General features: G+C 38.4%; 1 protein-coding gene across 2 annotated transcripts; it reads left to right on the forward strand.

The window, feature by feature from the left end:
* Nucleotides 1-765: 765 nt before the first annotated feature.
* On the forward strand, nucleotides 766-19,967 carry efs (embryonal Fyn-associated substrate). Of its 2 annotated transcripts, NM_001324408.1 has the most exons (8): nucleotides 766-972; nucleotides 1,991-2,251; nucleotides 3,857-5,260; nucleotides 5,380-5,502; nucleotides 10,309-11,232; nucleotides 14,713-14,787; nucleotides 15,107-15,358; nucleotides 17,693-19,967. In NM_001324408.1, exons 2-8 carry the CDS (start codon nucleotides 2,240-2,242, stop codon nucleotides 17,873-17,875), a joined length of 2,973 nt encoding a protein of 990 aa, NP_001311337.1. In that variant the 5' UTR covers nucleotides 766-972; nucleotides 1,991-2,239; the 3' UTR covers nucleotides 17,876-19,967. The 2 variants fall into 2 exon arrangements, with proteins under 2 accessions (NP_001311337.1, XP_073762170.1); XM_073906069.1 differs by lacking the exons at nucleotides 10,309-11,232; nucleotides 14,713-14,787; nucleotides 15,107-15,358; nucleotides 17,693-19,967 and adding an exon at nucleotides 6,085-8,083 and having other exon boundaries at nucleotides 790-972; nucleotides 5,380-5,540.
* The last annotated feature ends 370 nt before the right edge of the window (nucleotides 19,968-20,337 follow it).

A 20,337-nucleotide genomic window follows, 5' to 3' on the forward strand; every position in this document is an offset into this window, starting at 1 on the left:
ATATATTATACGGCTGCCCATGTTGTTTAATCGCAACACTTGTGGTTTGTACACATCTTAACAAATTTTTTTAGCATGCATTCTTTCACTGTTTAATTTTAATTTTGCTATGGTGACTGAATAGCCATTGCAGAGCAATGCTTAACATATTTTGTTAAAACATATTACTATTGTTTTCATTTTCTTTCTCTCTTTCAGTCTATCAGATTTCTGATGACTTTAGTAAAGGAATTTTTGTAAATTCAGTCCAAAACTGGACTGAAGCAGTTTCACTTTACTAGAACTTCAATAAGCTGCTTTGACTCGATATAAAATGTAAAAGCGCTATAGAAATAAATATAAGTTTAATTTCTGATAAATAGAATCTGTATTAAGAAGTCTGTGAATTTTCTAATTGTTTAATTTGAATGTGACCATAATTAAGATTACATTATGGCAGCTGCAACTTTCAGAAGCAGAATTTGAGAATGTAAATAAATGGGCTACTTTTTGCCCTAAGTTGAGACAGACAGACAGACAGACAGACAGACAGATAGACAGATAGACAGACAGACAGATAGACAGATAGACAGATAGATAGATAGATAGATAGATAGATAGATAGATAGATAGATAGATAGATAGATAGATAGATAGATAGATAGATAGATAGATAGATAGATAGATAGATAGATAGATATAGATATAGATATAGATAGATAGATAGAGTTCCGCTAGAGGGCGTGACTCACTGTAGGAGCCGTGCGGCGTCGGCCACAATGAGGGGGGAGCGACCATATGCGCTCAACTGTAATTCAAAACCAAGAAGGCCAGGGTAGGGCGAAGCCTGGCGGAGCGAGACGCGTTATCCCCAAAGAAAGAAAAGAAAAACAACAGCCGTGCATCGCAGTCTTTTTGAGAAGCTATGATTTGCGGCGTTTGACTCTACTTCTGTATTTGCAGATGCTTTTTTTCAGACATGTGAACCGAACGGTAAGACAAATATTGCCTGTTTAGTTAACATTCACACTGGCTGAACGCCGCTTGTTTAGCGTCTTTGTGACTGAAATAGTAAAATGTACTCCATACTGTGAAACTAACACATTTGGCACCGGTTTACCGAATGAATGGGAGCGTTGCCTGTTTTACCTCTGGTATTTCTCTGTTATTTTAATCCTCTGTGCGTCTCATTTGGCTTTACTGCATAAAAGAAACCTTGAGATGTCTTGATAGAAAAATAAACGCGGTTTAGCGGATTTCTTCCCCTTTGCGGTCTTTCGACTTTTAATCTATCAAACAAGACTGAAACTAGAATATGTGAGGATTTTAATATGATTTTAAGCTTATAAATAAACAAATATGCATGTTTCCTGCCTAAAAGGCCAGTTTCCTAGCCACCAGGCTGGGTTGGTTGTGCCACATCAGTGATTGTATTAATTTATTTTTTGTGGTAATCTTAAAATACTGATTAAATAACATATCATTTAAAAATCTCATCAACAAATAGGATACATTGTATCCTTTGTTATAAACCCTTTACTACAAAGTTATGATATCATTTAGCACCTTATCTTCAATCCAATTAGGCTGGTCGCACTATTATAGCTCTCTTTACTTTTTTACATTCTTTTATAACCTGTATTTAATCAGTTTCTATTTATTTCAATAATTGTTAATCGTTTTTATTGACTTGTTTCTTTTATTTTTTGTTTATGTAAAGCATCTTGAATTGCTATTGTGTATGTAATATGCTTTATAAATAAACTTGCCTTGGTCAAATATAAATGTCATATTACAGCTCTGCTTCATATGTAAAAACAATATTTCCATAAAATATGTTTTAATTTTTTTTGTCTGAACTTCACTTGCTGGGGCCTCAAAGCTGGTCAGACTAGTTTAACCACTGTAGTTGGCTGTTTCTTATAAGTTTAACAATGTCATCTCTGTATTAATAACATGCTAGTATCTTATCAAGATTTTATATTAAAATGTGTTTGTTTTGATCTTCTAGGTTCCGTTCGTGCAGCAGCTGTCAGATGTGATGAAAGTCACAAACCCAAAAGGACAGCAATCATGGTTTTGAGAAATTGATCTTTCTGGATAATAAAGCCATTGCATTTGCCACTGCTGCAAAGTTATTGGGAAAACCATGCAAAAATGAGGATGAGTCACACAGGACACGTGTGAATGGGATACAGCTTCTTTGAAGAGCTCATGTGGAGTTAACACATTCAAAAACTGTGGTGAAACGGCTTCAAACATGTCCCTTTCGGTAAGTATGTTCGTGCGACTACTGTAAAACGTTCTGCTGTCTAATCTGACGATATTCATATCCGCTGCTAAAATGGAGGAGGGGGAACTGGGGCTCAGCTTGCCCCACAGCACCACGTCCCCTGGGGGAAATGAGAGAATGAGAGGGAAATTTAGAGGTATAAAAGGGGATGATGACAAAGGGACCTAAAACCAGGGGACAGATGTTGAGCCCCTCCCCCACGAGTCTTCTTAATTATCATCAATTCAGCGCCTCCATCCCTTAATCACTAATTCCCTCTCTCCCATAATCACAGACCTCTGGCCTTACTTATGCATTCTCTCTATCAATATTGATTTACCCATGAAGCCAGCAATGTGGTGCTCTGAATACAAAAGACTGTAAGGCCAACCCATTATATTGTAACGTCACTCAAACTGCGAGCTGCCCTTTTTCAGTGGCATTTAAGTGAGCTGATCTGTAGGCTTCATGTATGACAAGAATTTAGGTCAGCAGTGAAATTGCAGTGTGCTGGCCATCAGCTAATTAATGCAAGTTGTTACTGTGTTTTCGATGAGACTCATGGGTCAACTATGAGACTCTTTTGGTATTTTTGGTGTCATGACAATTATTGGCCCATTGTTGTTGTGAATATTTGCTAGTTCTGTTTAAGCAAACAAGAAAACAAACTGATTCATGCACATATGATTACACAGGTTGATTATGCTGGGTAATGAGACTTAAATAGATCCTTTATATGTTGTTTTCTTTATGTTCCCTTAATAACACAGTGCTCAAATGCTGCAGAAGTAGAGTCAGCTGAAGGCCCAAATAAATCCATTTAAACTGAGTACATTGAATTTAAACAACAATTGAATTATGTGAAGTCTAGTGAAATCTTCCGTGTCTGCTGCATTATTGCTGTAGTTCCTCATTTCCAGCAGAGAAATGCTAAAAGGTTTCTTTCTTCTGTGTCTTTTTATTTATACAAATTGTGCAGATTTTATAATAATGATGCATTGTATTTTATTTAAAGTTACTTGTATGCATTTGTCCAAGGTGATTTACAGTTGAACATAAGTGATTTGATACAGAGCCAACAATAATGCCAGGTTAATTAAAAAGCTAGATTAGAAATCACAAAGAGCAAAGGAGATTTATCTTGATTAGGCATGGGCCGGTATAAGTTTCTGACGGTATGATAACCTTGGAATAAAATATCACAGTTTTCCCGTTTCACAGTATTGTGATTACTGCTCTAAAATATGTTCTTTTTAAATGTCTGAGAAAAAAAGTAAACTTTTTCCCCAATTGAACACAATATATTTTATTTTAGGAACAATTTTGAATATTTTGGAGCAGTAAACATGTCAGGCTTAACAATTTTTCAAAAATCATTGACTTCTGCAGTCTTCGTTAGCTTCAAAAACACAGATTTCTTTACAACTTGCATATACCTTAGGAACAGTATAACAGATAATTGTAGCGGTTTTAAAACCTTAACTTTTCTAAACCGTGGTAAACCTTGAAACTAGTTATCATCCCATGCCTAGTCTTGATAGATTTAATTTGAAGACTTGTCTTTGATTTCTTCTCCTTATGTTTGTTTTTTGTTTGGTCTTGTAGACTGTACTCGCAAAGGCACTTTTTGATAATGCTGCTGAAAGCCCAGAGGAGTTGGCTTTCCGTAAAGGGGATATCCTGATGGTTTTGAACCAGGAACAGGATGGGGGACCAGGGTGGTGGCTTTGCTCCCTGCATGGCCGTCAAGGCATTGCCCCTGCTAACCGATTACGCCTGCTTCAAAGTACTCAAGCTCCGGCTTCGAGTGCAGGTACAGATGCCCGACGAGCTCCTAGTGTGGACTCTGTCCATCTACCTTCTAGCCAGCAGGGCAAGGTAAATGGATTGAGTGCTGAAGATTCAGATGGGGTGTATCTCTCACCACCCAGCTTAGCTGAAGGGGTGTATCAGAGCCCTGGGGCTGCTCCTGCCCAGTGCAGGTCTGGAGAGCTACGCCACTCTGATGCAGGAAGGCCACGATCGCATTCTAGTTCTGGAACCAGGCCTCGTCCGGACTGGGGGGATGTTGGTGTGGCGGGACGACCCCGCTCACCTTCACTTCGAGGACGGGGTGGTGAGTCAGGAACCCTCTACCAGACACCCAGCTCTCCTGTGCCACTGGCTGCACAACACAGATCACAAGTTGCATTGCCAACAGATTCAGTCTACCTGACTCCAAGTGCTGTCTCTAGGTCTGCCGCAGAAACAGCAGGGGAGTCGAGGTATTTAAGTCCACGAGATGCAAGTGCTGGGCATTCTGATGGATGCTACTTAGTTCCTAGACCAGCTGTCACCACACTGACAAGTGAGAATTTATATCAGACTCCTACAAGTGGTGCCCCAGTGGCAGGACAGTGTGTAGCAGGAGTGACTTCTAGACTTGTGGATAAGATAGCTCCTAAAAGCAGCCCATCTTCTTCCAGTAGTCCATCTCAGAGTAAGAGTGGCCAGGATGCCCCAGGTATGTACCAAACTCCAACCCCACCTGGAGGAGCCATATCAAGGACCCCTCAATCTGACCGTAAAAACCCAGCTGGAACTGTAGTAGTGTCTAATGCCTCAACACCAGGCCAAAACATAAAGCAGACACCTCCATCTGGACGAGGATCCCAAAAGGGTACTACCTCAACTGCTCCTGTTGGTCGAGGAAAACTGAGAGAATCCCCTCTACTCACTAGGACGGGAAAGTCAGGAGTACCCAGCTCCCCAAACTTTGGCCGGAAACCCCCTCCGCCAGCACCTCCAGTTAGAAGTGTAACCAGGAAAGATTTACCTCAGTCTAGCGCAATTCCAGCGACCAAACCTGTTCTCCAGGCAAACCCTGCTCCCCCACCGACAAACATGCTGGAGGAGGAGAGACAGGGAAGTAAAAGTGGACAGACGCAAGCCGACGAGATGAAGAACAACAGCGAAATGCTGAGCAAGAGAGACAGTGCCAGTTCGCAGGAGGAGAAACTTAGTGAGGAGGTGAGAAAAATAAAAAGTGTCAAAATGATAGCTCTGCAGAAGATGGATGAAATGTCTCTGCAGAAATTGTGGCGGTGATGGCCAATGAGATTTTTAACGTTCATCCTTGTTTTTCTCAGGTATATGATACACCTCCCACTAATAGGTGGCAACATCCAGTTTCTATAGTGCCTTCTGAGGAGGATGATGGGATTTATAACACTCCTCGTGCTCTAATCGTACACAACGACCAGGCTTCTGAGGTAAGAAATCAAACATGGAGGGAAATGCTAGATAGAATGTTAAGCTGCGTCCCAAATCGCATACTTATGCACTATTCTACGCCATTTTGTAGTATAAATAGTGTAAGTAGTGTGTTCACACTGAAAACTCTTAAAATAATAAGTGCTCTTTAATTACCCGGATGATGCACTCATTCAGCCGCTAAAATGAAGTGTGTAGTGATGGACACTTCACGCACTCAACGACCGCAGGTTTGCTTACGTAGCGGAAGGGGCGGAGCTATCGAACGCACATGTTGGATAACTTTATTTATTTTGGATGGAGAAAGCAAAATTCTCTTACGAGAGTGATTATATCGCCTCCCGATGGTGAATGCGGCAATACTCACGATAGGTATTATTTGATAATTCGGTCGTTTATTTCACTAATTTGGCAACTGTCAAACGTCATCAGGGAAGCGGTTTGAATTTTCGTTTAGTAAAAAAAACATTAGTGTGCCATTTGGGACAACACTACATACATGTACTATCCTGTTGAGTGTGTAAGTGCATAAGTACATAGTGCATGAGTGCATAGTGTATAGTGTGCCATTTGGGACGCAGCTTGAGTCTTGCTTGTTACTGAGGCTTTCTAATTCCAGTAAGCAACAAAAAGCACAATACATGTCATTTATACAAAGTCTATTAAAGCCAAATGATGGCTTTTTTGATGGTACAAAGACTTCACTTTCTTCCATAGCGCTCATATTTCATTTGCACTGTTGAACTAGTCATGAGCCACAAAGTACCATTGACCTTTAGCATGATTTACATCTGAAGGTAAAGCTCAAACTGTGTTTTACTATTATTCTAGGGAATGTGAAAAAATACTAAATAAGTAAATACTGTCATTGGGATAATTTGTGCATTTGGGATGTGTGGAGTCTGATTTTGTAACAGTGGATACACTTTATGTTCAGTTTGCTCAGACACCTCTAATGTTATTCAGAGAGTATGAAGATGGGTCATATCTTCCTGAAATAAGTACCAGAGGCTCTGAATAAAGATGATATTTTCCAGTATACAGTGGTTCCTTGTTAATCTCAGGAGTTACGTACTAAAAATAACTCACAATAGGCGAAATCCTTGAAGTAATCAGCTTTATTTTTTACAGTTATTTTAGATGTTTTATGGCTGTAAAACCTCTAACTACACACTTCATACACTTTTCTCAGACAGGCATTAGCATGTTCACACTTTTCTCTTTTGTTTAAACACTCAAAGTTCAAACCTTTGTAGAAAGTAAGTCTACTGTTATAGAATAAAACCAAAGACCATTTGATATTCATGTATGTATTTCGTAATTGCGCCCTACAGCTGCATAACTTCTAACTTCCTTTAGTATGTCCAGACGTTCAGCTTTTTGTGCAATGGATAGTATCTTCCTCTGCCTTTTGCGTGCTACCACATGTGCCTTTAACAGTCTAGAACATTTCATCAACATTGTGGGGAGAAAACTTGCAAACATACAGCACAGCACTTCAGAGTCACGCTGTTAGCGATCAAAGATTAATGTCAATTTGGCAAGCTGAATGCATTCTGTACTGTACAGGGGACACGGCACGGAGGAGATTAATTGACAGCCAAATCAAATTGCAGAACACAATGCGTGGTAGAAAAAAAATCATGTCAAATTGCATAAAGAAACTCCACAAAACTGAGAACCTGAAAAGTGAACCACATTATAGCGATGGACCACTGTATTTTGAAATGTTTTGTATATGCATGTAGTACTTTTGGCTTAATACAAAGTGCCTGCATACAGCATATTTAAATATGCATTCATGTAAATGAGATCCAGAAGACAATATTCAGTGTTAGGGTGTGCAATTCATCACAATATTCTCATTCATCTGCCAGAGGTTTTGAATATTTACATACAATGTCTTGTGATTTTTCTTATTTCTTGTCCTTTTCTTTGATTCTAGTTTTCTCAGTCCTCTCTGATTCCTTTGTTTGTAAACCACACCTTTTTTTCTGCTATGAGCTAATCTCTTCTAACACTTTTCTCTTGCTCACACAAGTCACAGCCGCCTGTCGGGTTGAGCAGATCAGCAAGACCCATGTGGCTCTCTTTAGCCCTCCACCCACTATCTTTCTTTTCCCATTTTCTCTTTCGTCTTTTCCTTTAAATCTCCAATGAATGCTTAGATCTTTAAACTGTACTCAAAATCAACTTTAAATACACAGAGACCATATAATTTTTGTTAATGTTTTCAATCTATAAATATTATTAGTTGGTGCAAAAGTGAAACCTGTCACATGGTAAATTAGTCTTACCTATTCCTTAGTTCAGAGGAATAGGTAAGACTAGTTCAGAGGAGTTGACAATAGTTTCTGAAGTCAAAGCAAGGAGATTTTAAAACAATGGTGCACAAAGTCAGTCCTGGAATGCTGGTGTCCGGCAAAGTTAAAGCTGCAGTCACACTGGACTTTTCTCCCCATAGACTTCCATTCATATGCACGCGAATGTGTCAGACCAGAAACACAAGGTCTTGCGACAAGTTTAAGCTTGGTGCACTCTGACCTGCGAAATCGCATCACTTGACTGCATGAGACCAAATCAAGAATCAAAACATGACCTATCTGGACAGAAATTAAAAACATGGAGCAATCACTCTCTTTTTTAAATGCCTAATCATCGTGTTTAATCCGACAGAATTTTACGACAGAATTTTACATGCTCAAACCCTAGTGCAGGGGTCACCAATCACAGTCCTGGAGGGCCGGTGTCCCTGCAGGGTTTAGCTCGAACTTGCCTCAACACACCTGCCTGGATGTTTCAAGTATACCTAGTAAGATCTAGTAAGATTAGCTTGTTCAGGTGTGTTTGATTAGGGTGGTGACCACTGCTCTAGTGTGACTGCAGCTTTAGCCAACCCCAATCAAGCAAGCAAAGTTTGAACTTTCCAACGCAGGGAACTGCAAAAACTTGTCGCACAAGCTTGCATTTCGGTTCTGATGCCTTCGTGTGCATATTAATGGAAGTCTATGAGGAGAAAAGTCCAGTGTGACCGCAGCTTTACTAGGCCATGGGTGTCCAAGCTCAGTTTTGGAGGGCCAGTCTCTTGGAGAGTTTAGCTCCAACACTAATAAAGCACACCTGAACCAGCTAATCAAGCTCTTACTAGATATAGTAGAAACCTCCTGGCAGGTGTGTTAAAGCAAATTGGAGCTAAACTCAGTAAGGAACCGGCCCTCCAGGACCGAGTTTGGACACCCCTGTACTAGGCTTTCTAGAAGCATCCATGCATGTGTGCTAAAGCTAGTTGGAGCTAAAATTTGCAGGACACTGGCCCTCCCGGACCGAGTTTGGGCATACCTGTTTTAGGCCATCACAGTTGACACACTTCAAAGAAAATGTGTTGTTTAAGGTGTTAAAGCAGGGGTGCTCAATCCTGTTCCTGGAGATCTACCTTCCTGTACAGTTTAGCTCCTACCCTGATCAAACCCACCTGAACCAATTAATCAGGACCTGAAATCCACTTGATAATTACAGACAGGTGTGTTTGATAAGGGTTGCAACTGAAATCTGCAGGAAGGTAGATCTCCAGGAATAGGATTGGCCACCCCTGTGTTAAAGCTTTAGAATATAATTACATTCAGCATATGAAACATGCTTGATATTTTGAGGGGCATTTGATGCACATATTGGGCATGGCCACTCTCAAGCAAAGAAGTGACAACCCCATTCAGCAGTCATATTAAGACTAGAAAAAGAAAGTGTTGACAAACACATTTGCAAAATTCTATTCAGCTACACCAGATTAATAAGCTAGTTAATAATGTATCAAAACACACACCACAGGAATGTCTGTCCCTTGGATTCACAGTCCAAGAAAACTTCAGGGCTTTGAGCTTTAACTCACTGTTTCCAGATTTTGCTACAAAAAACACCAAATAAGCCCATAATGCACCAAAAAAATTATCTACAAGCTGTATATCTGAAACAAGATAAAAGAATTGCTATGCATACCTACCCACTTTAATTATTTAAACATGATCGTTTTGTGCTTTAAGCCAAAAGACCAGGGTGTTCAAACCTGTTCCTTGAGGGCCAGTGTCTTACAGAGTTTAATTTTAGCCCTAATTAAACACACCTGAACCAGTTAATCAAGGTCGTTAGAATCATTAGAAACTTCCAGACACGTGTGTTGCTGCTTGTTTTGAGCTAAAATGCAGCATTTAACGCTCCTGCCATGTGTATAATTAAAACCTATGAGCGAGCCAAGTTACATATAGTACACACACAGTCAGGATTTAAGGCATTCACTCCTGTATTTAAATGTAGTTCCAGTCTTAAAACGTTTACCACAATTCACACCAACAAATGCAGGCAATCATTCGATGACAGGATGTGACTTCTCACACATTTAACAAACAGGACAACAAGTGTGGATTCCACATGTTAGGTCTGCAAAACAAGTACCAATAAAACTGAGAAGTGTAATTGACTGATCCAGAAAACAATAACAACAGTGAAGTGTCCTCTTCTGTCTGTCTGTGCAATCTGTACTGGGTCATGAGGAGTCAAATATCTAGTGTTTTAAGATCTTGTCAGATTTCAATGGTTTTATAATGTAGTCCGATCTCCAAGTTGAGCAGTGGCCTTAACTTTGTTTTCCCACACAACAGCATGATCCATGGTATATCCCGCAAGTTGCACAATAGCATTCAGGATTTCTCAAGTGTACAAGTAAATGTAGTTCAGAATCCAAAAATCGTTGTTACTCTTTCTAAACACTGTAAGCACTCAGTAACCATGTTGTCATTGCTCATATATTTCAGATTTATGACGTTCCCACCCTGGCCTTGAATTCCTCAGAGCATCAGCAGCAAACCTACAATATTCCAGGATCTGCTGCTGCGATTGGAGATGCAGAGGATGAGGATGTGTACAGTGTTCCCAGTCTTCCTGGTTTACCCTTGGAGGCAAGCGAGCTGTCGGGATTAACTGTAGAAACGGTTGTAAACGGACGTAGCTATTCGATTTCCAGTCTGAGAAAGCAAGACGCAATTGACGATGTGTCAGAACCTGATGGAGGCATCTACGACATGCCTGCCCTCAATCTGGAAATCCCAACGCGCCGCTTGTCTGTATCAAGCACCGGCTCCGGGGACATCCAGTGGAAAACGTCACTCTCGGCTCTAGTCCAATCCGCTTTGACCTCCGCCTCTCTCCCCACCACCCCATCCCGGGACTTCGCTGCTGCCTTGGCTGAGATCCTTTCCATCTGGAAGGCTGGCCACGTTGGAGATATTCCTCCAGTTCTTCAACATGCTTGGTCACGTCTTTCTGACCTCCTGCCTGCCCTCTCGGTGTGCGGTACTGCCCCTCCAGCAGACGGTCTGCTCTCCATGGTCCGCGGTGCTCTTGAAGACTCTGCTGCCCTTTTACAAAGCCAAACACGACCTCGTCTACCTTCCCAGGACTCTCTGTCCCGGAGGCCTCTACCTGCATTGCCAGTGGCAGAGGTCAAACCCATAGCAGGGGACATGGGGTCACGGAAGGGCAGCTGGATTCAGGAACGACCGCTGCCGCCTCCACCACCGGCTGCCTTCCCATTGCCCCCAGCACCAGTTTCTTTAGTTCCTACTGTGGGAAGGATGGAGGATGAGGAACCAGGCAATGAGTATGCAGGAATCGGCCTCACTCCTACACCACCGCCATCATATCCTGTAGGTGATAGTGTGGGATACGTCAAACTGCAGGTAAGACAGATGTTTATGGAGGATTTGTGGAGAATGCATGGGCTGCAGATGCTGAAGTTGATGTGTCTGTATTTTTTAATCAACAATTGTTTGAAATTGATCTTGTTAAAATATGGATTAATAACTAGAGATGTCCCAATCAGGTTTTGTTGCCCTCGAGCCAGAGTCTGAGTCATTTTATTTTGAGGATCTACTAATACCGAAACAAAATCCAATACTTCTATAATACATAAAAAAAAGAATAAAAAAAGTGAAGAAACAGATCATGGATGTTCCTTATTTTTTATTTAATTCACTTTATTTTAACATTGAACATGTTAACAAGCAGAGCACTTCTTTGAGGTAGATTGAACAATAAAGTAATAAATAACATCAGTTCTTCACTTTTGGACAACAATAAACATAAAAAATCTAATATAGCAATTCAACTTAAAACACCCAGCAGGCAATCCCAAGATTACATATCTCACAATTTGCTATGACAATGTTGTCGTCATCAACTTTATAATACTTCCAGACCACAGACATACTTGTGCTTTTCGCTTCAAAGCTGCTTTCGGGGTTCTACTTTGCTGGCATTTAACCAATAGCGTTTCTGCAACAAAAGTGATGTCATGTCACACGCGTTGCTGTTTCTGTGTGAAGTCAAGAAAGAGGTCTAACTCCGTGCCACTGCTTAACTATAGATGTTTATATATATATATATATATTAGGGTTGTAACAATATACCGGTATGACAGTCTACCACGATTTGAACGTGCACGATTATCATACCATGAACAATTGCATATCAACGGTTTTAACCCTTAAAGACCGAGACAGCCGCCCGCGGCTAAAAATAAGTATTGCTCTGAAATGTTTAATAACTTTTGATCCTCTGATCCGATTCATACAATTCAAAGATTGGCATAAAGAAGAGAATCTCAGCTTTTTTTGCTGTATCACATAACATTCGCGGACTTTCAGAGGCTCCGGAATCAGTGCGGTTACGTCATCAAAATTTGACAACGCTGATTTGACAAAGAAACGCTCGTCACTGTGTCTCCGGACAAACCAGACATGATACATTGGTGCATTGTCCCTCCTCCATGCCCAGATTGGTTCAAACTCGCTATATCACAACCAATAAGCATAGGTTTCACTTTTGTTTGTGGACCAACGCTGAGCTTTTTGAACAACACGGAATGAGATATAGGCATACATTTCTGCGCGGCTAAATAAAACGCAAAAAAAAAAAAGTTTTGCATGAAATAATTCTCATACTAAGTACTTTTGCATGCACAGCAGCACAGAAACATGACAAAACAATGACACAGCAAAGACGAACTGCTGCTCTTGCTGTTTTCAAAAGACACAAATGAAGGTGCAGCTGTTTTTCTGCATTGCAGACAACCACATCCAAATCCATATCCACAGACAACCATATCCATGCTGGCACATAAAACCTAAGGATGTTCCATATTGAATCTAGTTTCGTTATGTAACTATTTATAGTATAGTAAATATTTATATCTATTTTTTACTGTGGATTTGCACCATGTTTATTTGGACTTTGACACATTATTTATTATTTTCTTATTTTTTTATTTGTTCATTGTACAAGTGGACACATTCTCTCACCTCAGCGGTCAAGATTAAGTCCTGAAAATCTCAACATGCTTACATTTCTTCATCACAACCTAGACTGAAAAAAACAACACTTTAAATACATGTTTACAGCCATAAACTTGGTATTGCACTTTTGGTCTCCCATTTATCCTGCTTATAAGGAAGGACAGTTTAAGTTTATTTTTGTCTAATCTTAAAAGACCTTGCTTGTTTATTCCTTCTAATTTAATTTATTAAAATGGGAGATTTTTCAGTTTATTTTTATAAAAGACTTCTATAGTTCTATTAAAATGGTTCTTTCAAAAGTTTGTTGAAATAAAACCTTTGTTCAGTCAGAAAACGTGTTCTTATTCTTTTCAGGGTCTTTGCTATGAGAATTACTATTTAATACCGTATACCGCGAAACCGTCAAACCGTGGTATTGTTTTAGACGATTATCATACCGTAAAAAATTCATACCGTTACAACCCTAATATATATATATATGTATGGTCTGATTCCAATCGAGTCTGAAACTGCATGATTGGGCCTGATTTCCGATCATGTGATCGGACTTGGACATTCTTATCAATAAAATGAGTTAAAGGGATAGTTCATTCAAAAAATATAATAGAAAATATCTTCATGTCATAACATCAAATCATGAATTCAGATTTTTTAAATTAAACTTGCTGATGCTGATGATACACAGGGCAACGTTTTGAGCAGTGTTGCTGGGCAACCTTGGGATATGATTCTATAAATGGGCAACCAAGTGAGACACAGGGTAACTAATTAGGCTTACTGATACAATATTGTTGCCCATATTCAATTGGTTGGTAAATAGTGATGTATAAAATACTGTTTCATAATTTTCACATCAGTGTCTGTACTTGCTGCATCAAAAATACCAAAAATGTAACAATTTATAAAGAATGAATCACTTTCTGGCCATCAGAAATTAGGCTTATATATATATATATATATATATATATATATATATATATATATATATATATATATATATATATATATATATTAGAGCTGCACAATTAATCGTTAAAAGATGGCGATCTCGATTCGACCCCCTAGACGATCTTAATCCAGCATTTCTATGATTTTGCCAATCATATTTTCAAGTTCAGGAGAGAAGAAAAGGCGATTGCACGAGTCTTTTCATTGTTTCACATACGTTGCTCAGTGACATCGACACCTCTAAATGATGTTAAATGAGCCACATACAGTATTTATAAGGTATAATTCACCTAAAAATGTTAATTTTGTCTTCATATAATGATGTTTTCGCGGCCGGGAAATCACACGTGACGTAAGCTGCTGACCGTGAGCTGTTATTACAGCGAGGGCACGTGCGCGCTCTACTTAATGATAGACGCAATCTATGAAAGATTTTTTTCTTTCATAGCGCACACACAGTTGTGCATGAAAATAAATGTTTACAATGTCAGTATAACTACTCTAGCCTATATATTGTTGAATATAATGGCAAATATCTGATTTTACCAGTGAATAAATTTGTCAGAATTATTATAAGTAGAATAAAATTATTTATAAAAATCAGTAGACCTACATATAATATTATTATCGATGTTGTGCCATATGTTTGTTTTTACCATACCTTTATTTTACATATACAGAATTGTGAGAAAATCGTGATCTTTATTTTATGCCTAAAACAATTACTGTATAGCAATAATAAGTATGTAAATAATACGTTTCCCCATTATTTATTTTTGTTCTGCTCATTTAATCAGACATTTACTTCTCTGTTCCCTCTCTTTGTGTTGAGTTGCCAGCAGTATTGTCTATTGTTGAAATATTGTCTGTAGTTCTCTTTTTATGTATGCTTACTTTTTTGTTGTTGTTCTTATTTAGGGGAAGCCAGAGCCTCCACCAGACACCCATACAGAGCACAGTTCTTCACAGCTTATCACCTCAACTGATAATAAAGTAAGTTATTAACACTCCAGTGTAATATTTCCCAATATTACTTGGCCTATAATGTTTAAAGAATTCAACAAAACATGTTCTGTGATATTAAAATGCCACCAATTTTTTCTTTGAATTTACACAAATGTAAACACAACAACAAAGCATTACACCATGCATAAATTACTTAGACACGTGAAATATTATAGACTTGACTGCTTTCAGATGAACATAATAAAATGATAGCTTAGCTGTTATTACTATCAATATCTATTTTATTTCTGTATATACAGTATACAAAGAATTTTATTTAAGTATTTTGTTCTCCATTTCTCTCCAGTTGAGTCCTTCACCACCAGTCTCTATGTCTCTGGAGGATTCAGAACTGCTCTCCTTCTACTCTTCTCAGAGTCTCTCTCATCTTTCTTGTCTGGCTGATGCCATCGACTCCCTGTTTACAAGTGTCCAAGGGAACCAGCCACCCCGAGTCTTCGTTTCCAGGGGCAAAAGTCTCATCGTGACCGCACATAAACTTGTCTTTATCGGAGATACACTAGCACGGCTTCTCAGCTCTTCAGATCTCAGAGCAAAGGTGAGGACACTGATACTCTGGATAGTAATAGTATTGAGCAATTTTTGTTGATATGTTGTTAAAGCTTAAATGGAACAAGGGATACTTCACGCAAAATATAAAATGTACTCAAAATGAAGATATTTTGATGAAAGCTGAAAACCTGTAGACATCAACTTCAATGGAAGTTAAAAACAAATACTGTGGAAGCAAATGGTTACAGATTTCCAGCTTTCTTCAAAATATTTTCTTGAATGTTCAACAAAACAAAGAAACTTATGAAGGTTTACAGCCACCTTAAGCTGCATTCACACCAGATGCCTATGAAGCACCAAGTGCAAGAAAGTCAATGTCAATGTTGGCACAAATGACCGCTAGAATTGAGCGTTTGGCGCGAATCACTCAAGTTGGAAAATCTGAACTTCGTTGGACATTTGCACCATGTTAACCAATCATCAGCTTGCTCTTGTAGGGGTGTGATTATGATGTAGCGCCTATTGTTGGTGTCCCAAAGAAAAATCCTCTTGCAGACACCAGACAACAGCTCATCAAAGTGTGCTCGGCTCAGTCTGAAGTACCACTGAAAGCCTCCATCATCCAGGTATAGTTTCTGGTGTAATTGATAAAATCACAGAGCTGGGTGCACCTCAGAAAGGATCTAGTGGACTCAGACACGGCGCCGAATGAATCTACACTGTTTTACAGCAAATCTTTCAAATCTTGAGTCACTGGGTAGACAGAAGCCCTGCACATGAAAAGAATCTATGTTTATTGTGACGTGAATTTGATGCCCAAATGAAGCCAGTAAACTCTAAATGTTCATGTGTCTATTTACGCACAAATAGCGTGATTTATTCATGCATGCCGCATCTGGTGTGAACACAGCATTAGAGTGAATAAATGTTTATTTTTGGCTGAACTATTACTTTGCAAAATGATAATTCTGTCATCATTTACTCACCCTCATGTTGTCCCATATCCAAAGGATTTTTAAGAGATCTCTGTCCTTTCATTTAAAGTCTGTTCACCCGAAATTCTTGACACTTTGAAATATTCATGAATGATAATGAAATAAATCCTAAAGATTTGAGTCGTTGGGTTTAATTTAAACCAGATTTAAAAAAATTTAAAGCAATTATTTAATTTATTTGTATTAATATTATTGTTACTAGGGCTGCACAATATAATATATCGTTTCAGCATGTTGATCAGCACAACAGTTGAGAATGCACGAGATTTGTGCAGTCATTGCAAAGTATACCCATAACAGAGTGAATCTTTATCATTTGTATGTGCTTTAAAGGCATTTCAGGAGAGTTTAAAACATTCTGGCATAAAAAAAACTACATTTGTAACTTTAATAAAGAATATTTTTACTGAATTATCAATAAAATGAAGACTATACAGTGTTATTTTAAATTTCATTATTCAATTTCTGTACCTGAATACTGTTTGACTCTATGGACAAACCATAAAGCACTGTTTTTGTTGCCATGTTATAATAATATTTGCTTGCGATTTGTTTATTATTTTGTATATATGATTCACATACTTACAAAAATCACCCTAATCAAAGTAAATTAATGGTTTCTTTCCAAATGGAGCTATTTAAGCTATCTGATGAAATTGTATTTACATTGCCATTTAGATTGCAGAAACAAAATATCGCAATGTCAGATATTTCCAATATCATGCAGCCCTAATAGTTTTATGTCTGTGAATGAACATATTTTCAGTGGATGGACAGAAAAAAAAACTAAAATAATTTGTGTTGTGACGATGTTCCTATAGGTTTAGAAAAAAGTTATCATCATTTTAACAGAATTTTCATTTTGCTGTGAACTAATTGATGCCAAAAATGATCCAATTTTAAGACAGGATTGGCAAACTTCGTGTAAACCGGCAGTTGTGATGAATGTTTATGTACTTCCAGCTGAAACCGAATATGGAGTAGGGGGTGGGGCTTTCTTTTTGTGTATCATTCCCTCCTTAGCATACTAATGGTAAAAGGGGCGTGGTTTAGAATATGCAGAAGCTATCAAATGTCATCAAAGAAGGACTGGCACTCCAAACACAAATATTCAAATTCTTTTTATTGATTAACTTTTTTTTGTGGATTTTCTTGCCCAGATTAATTGTTTACCTAAAGATTAATAATGTGCTATCAAAATAAAACATTTTTAATTTTAAACAGTACATTTTTTACAGACTTTAAGGCCAACAGTCAATGTGAAGAGTTCAGTCAATGAACAAGCTATCAGTAAACATGTTGACTGCTCTGAGTCCAGCAATGCAGTTATAAACAGGTGACACTGTTTAAAAGCATTGACACACAAACACTGTCTGTCTCTTCAGGTCACCACCTCCAGCGGACGCCTCTGCCAAGCTCTGAAGGCTGTCGTCGTGGCAACCAAGGGCGCAGCCCAGAATTATCCTTCAGTTCCTGCCACGCAAGAAATGGTGGACAGAGTAGCGGATCTATCCCAGCATGCAGCTGGCTTCTCGGGGCTCCTGCAGCGATTAGCTGAGATATCTTAATGTTATTCGTGAGGAGTTTTTCCTTTATTATTTTTTTCACAGTGGAATGCCTTATTATTTTTGTTATTTTTATAAATATATATATATATATTTCATAAATGACTGCGCTTGAAGAGGTATCAAAAGCCTGTCACTGCTTGTATTAGTTAAACAGTGATCAAACAGTGTGTGTTGGAGTGTATCTGCTTGCCTGTGTAAGTTGACACTATAGAGTGGTGCTTTTCTTTTCTTTTTTTGTGGTGCCAAGCACACTTAAAATGTTTTAATAACTTATTGATGGGTGTTTTGTTTGAAGATGTTTGCAACCTCAGGCACATTTTAATAGCTTTATTTTGTCCCCTTAATCATATTGGCATCAAACAATGTAAAAGTGGTCTCTGTTTAAGGGTGCTCTTGTAAACTGGTCTCATGTTCAGTTTGTTTGTAAATGTGAAGTGGCCTTGGTGTTATAGAGATTGAAGTGATTTATTTCACAGCCCGGGGAGGGTTTAGTTGTACTGCAAAATGTTACCAAATCTGATAAAGCTAACCGGGATTCAGAATGCTTGATTATTTAAACAGACATACTATTTGAATGAGAGAACAGATCGTTTACTGAATTTCTGGAAGTGAAATCAGATAGATTATTTTCCCACAATGCTGATTCAGAGATAAACCTGTCTGTCAGGTCCACTTTTTTTTTTTCACTCACTGCTTTATTTTCTCTTCCCACAATTCTCACACTCCCACAGTCGGTTTTTACACATGCTCACCAAGGCAGCTTAAAGGTTTAGGCAACAACTCTTGCACAATATATATATATATAAATATAATACAGGGTTTTTGTTTTGAAACAGGCTATGCAGCATTTCCGAAAACAGCAATATATATCTATCAGAAGCTTCCATGGTGGCTGGCAGTCGAAATGCTGGTGCTTACAGTAGTTCATACACTAACTGACTCGGTTTTAACCGAACTAAGCTCTGCTAACACAGGTCGAAACATGCACCTGTCTTGAAAAATCAAGTCATTGTCATAAATGTACTCTCATGTTTACAAGACGCCCTCATAGTCCGTAAGTCAAAGCCCATTCCTCCATCTGTTGATTGCTCCATCTTCTCTCTCGATTTGTCTGTAAATATACCCACATCTCCTCATTTTATATTCAGGATTTACATGTTGGCCACCGATAAAACGCTGTCAGTGTTAATATTGCTGTTTGATTTGACTGGTTCATTGTGTTTTTACAGTGACTTGCATTTTAAAGATTTAGCCATAACATGTCACAGTTTAAATCTCAAGTAGCCTTGCTTTTATTACTGCCTTTTCAGGTAAAAGTGGCCTTTTTAGTTTTTACATATTTTGTCAGTCGTATCACAATGGAAGCAGCGGGTTTGGTTTTTAAAAATCGAATTGAGTGGATTGAGTTGTTTGGATGGATTACTCTGGTGTTGGTTGATTTAAAGTGCCATCTTGTGGACTTTATCAGTATTACTACACCACATACTTGGATTAGATTAAAGATAATAATAACAGGGCACCTAGACAGTTACTTCAAAGTATTCATTTAAACATTTGCTGGTAGAAAAATAATATTGCCTTTTAATAAGATTTCATTTCCTTCTGTACAAAAATATCTCTGTATATATTCACACTGCATTACCACAATAGTCCTCAGAAAGCAAGCGTTCCTCTCAGAAATCTCACCAACTTTGTTTGTCTTATGTTCTTAAATTAAGTGCTTACAGTAATGCTTAGATTTGATGGCCCTATATAGTTATATTTATTTGATTTTGTTAATCAAACGTCTGCATGGCTTTAAGTTGCTTATTAAAAGAAATATGCACATATAACCAGGGATGTTTCATGCGACTTTGCATTTAATAATTCAAGGTTTGCTTTTGAGAATGTGATTTTTTTGTTTGTTGGTTTTTGTTTTCATTTGGTACCCGAATGTATTTTGACATGCATATTTTGTGCTTCTTGACACTGTCAATGTTCATTTCGACATTTTGTTTGTAAGACACGCTCCACAGGTACTTTGCATTTAGGGAGTATTTGGTTCTTGTCAAATGGTGAGATTCTGCAAAATACAGTTTTGTTAATGAATCCATATGGTTGACTTGTTGTTTTTTCAACGGGGTTGTCATGTGTCATGTCTTTCTTTTTTTATTATTATCACTTTAAGTGAAAAAAACAGCCTTTGCTGGCTAGCCTGGTCTGGCTAGTTTTTCATAGATGGCCAAGTTGAGGTTTAGCTTGACTGGTTTCTCATTTTAAAAGCGCTGTAAACTCCAGTGACAGCACATATGGATCATTCTGGTACAACACCAAACCAGATGAAATTAAAGCATACATTTTCGATTGTGGGCTATGAAGGACACAGGGGTCACAACATTAAATGGCTCAACCCTTCAGCATAAAACTCTTCCTGAAATATTTTGGATGAAGATTGCAATGAACACTGCTGAAGTTGTATTTAT

This window comes from Danio rerio, chromosome 7 (assembly GCF_049306965.1).
Source record: "Danio rerio strain Tuebingen ecotype United States chromosome 7, GRCz12tu, whole genome shotgun sequence".
NCBI classification, from domain to species: Eukaryota; Metazoa; Chordata; class Actinopteri; order Cypriniformes; family Danionidae; genus Danio; species Danio rerio.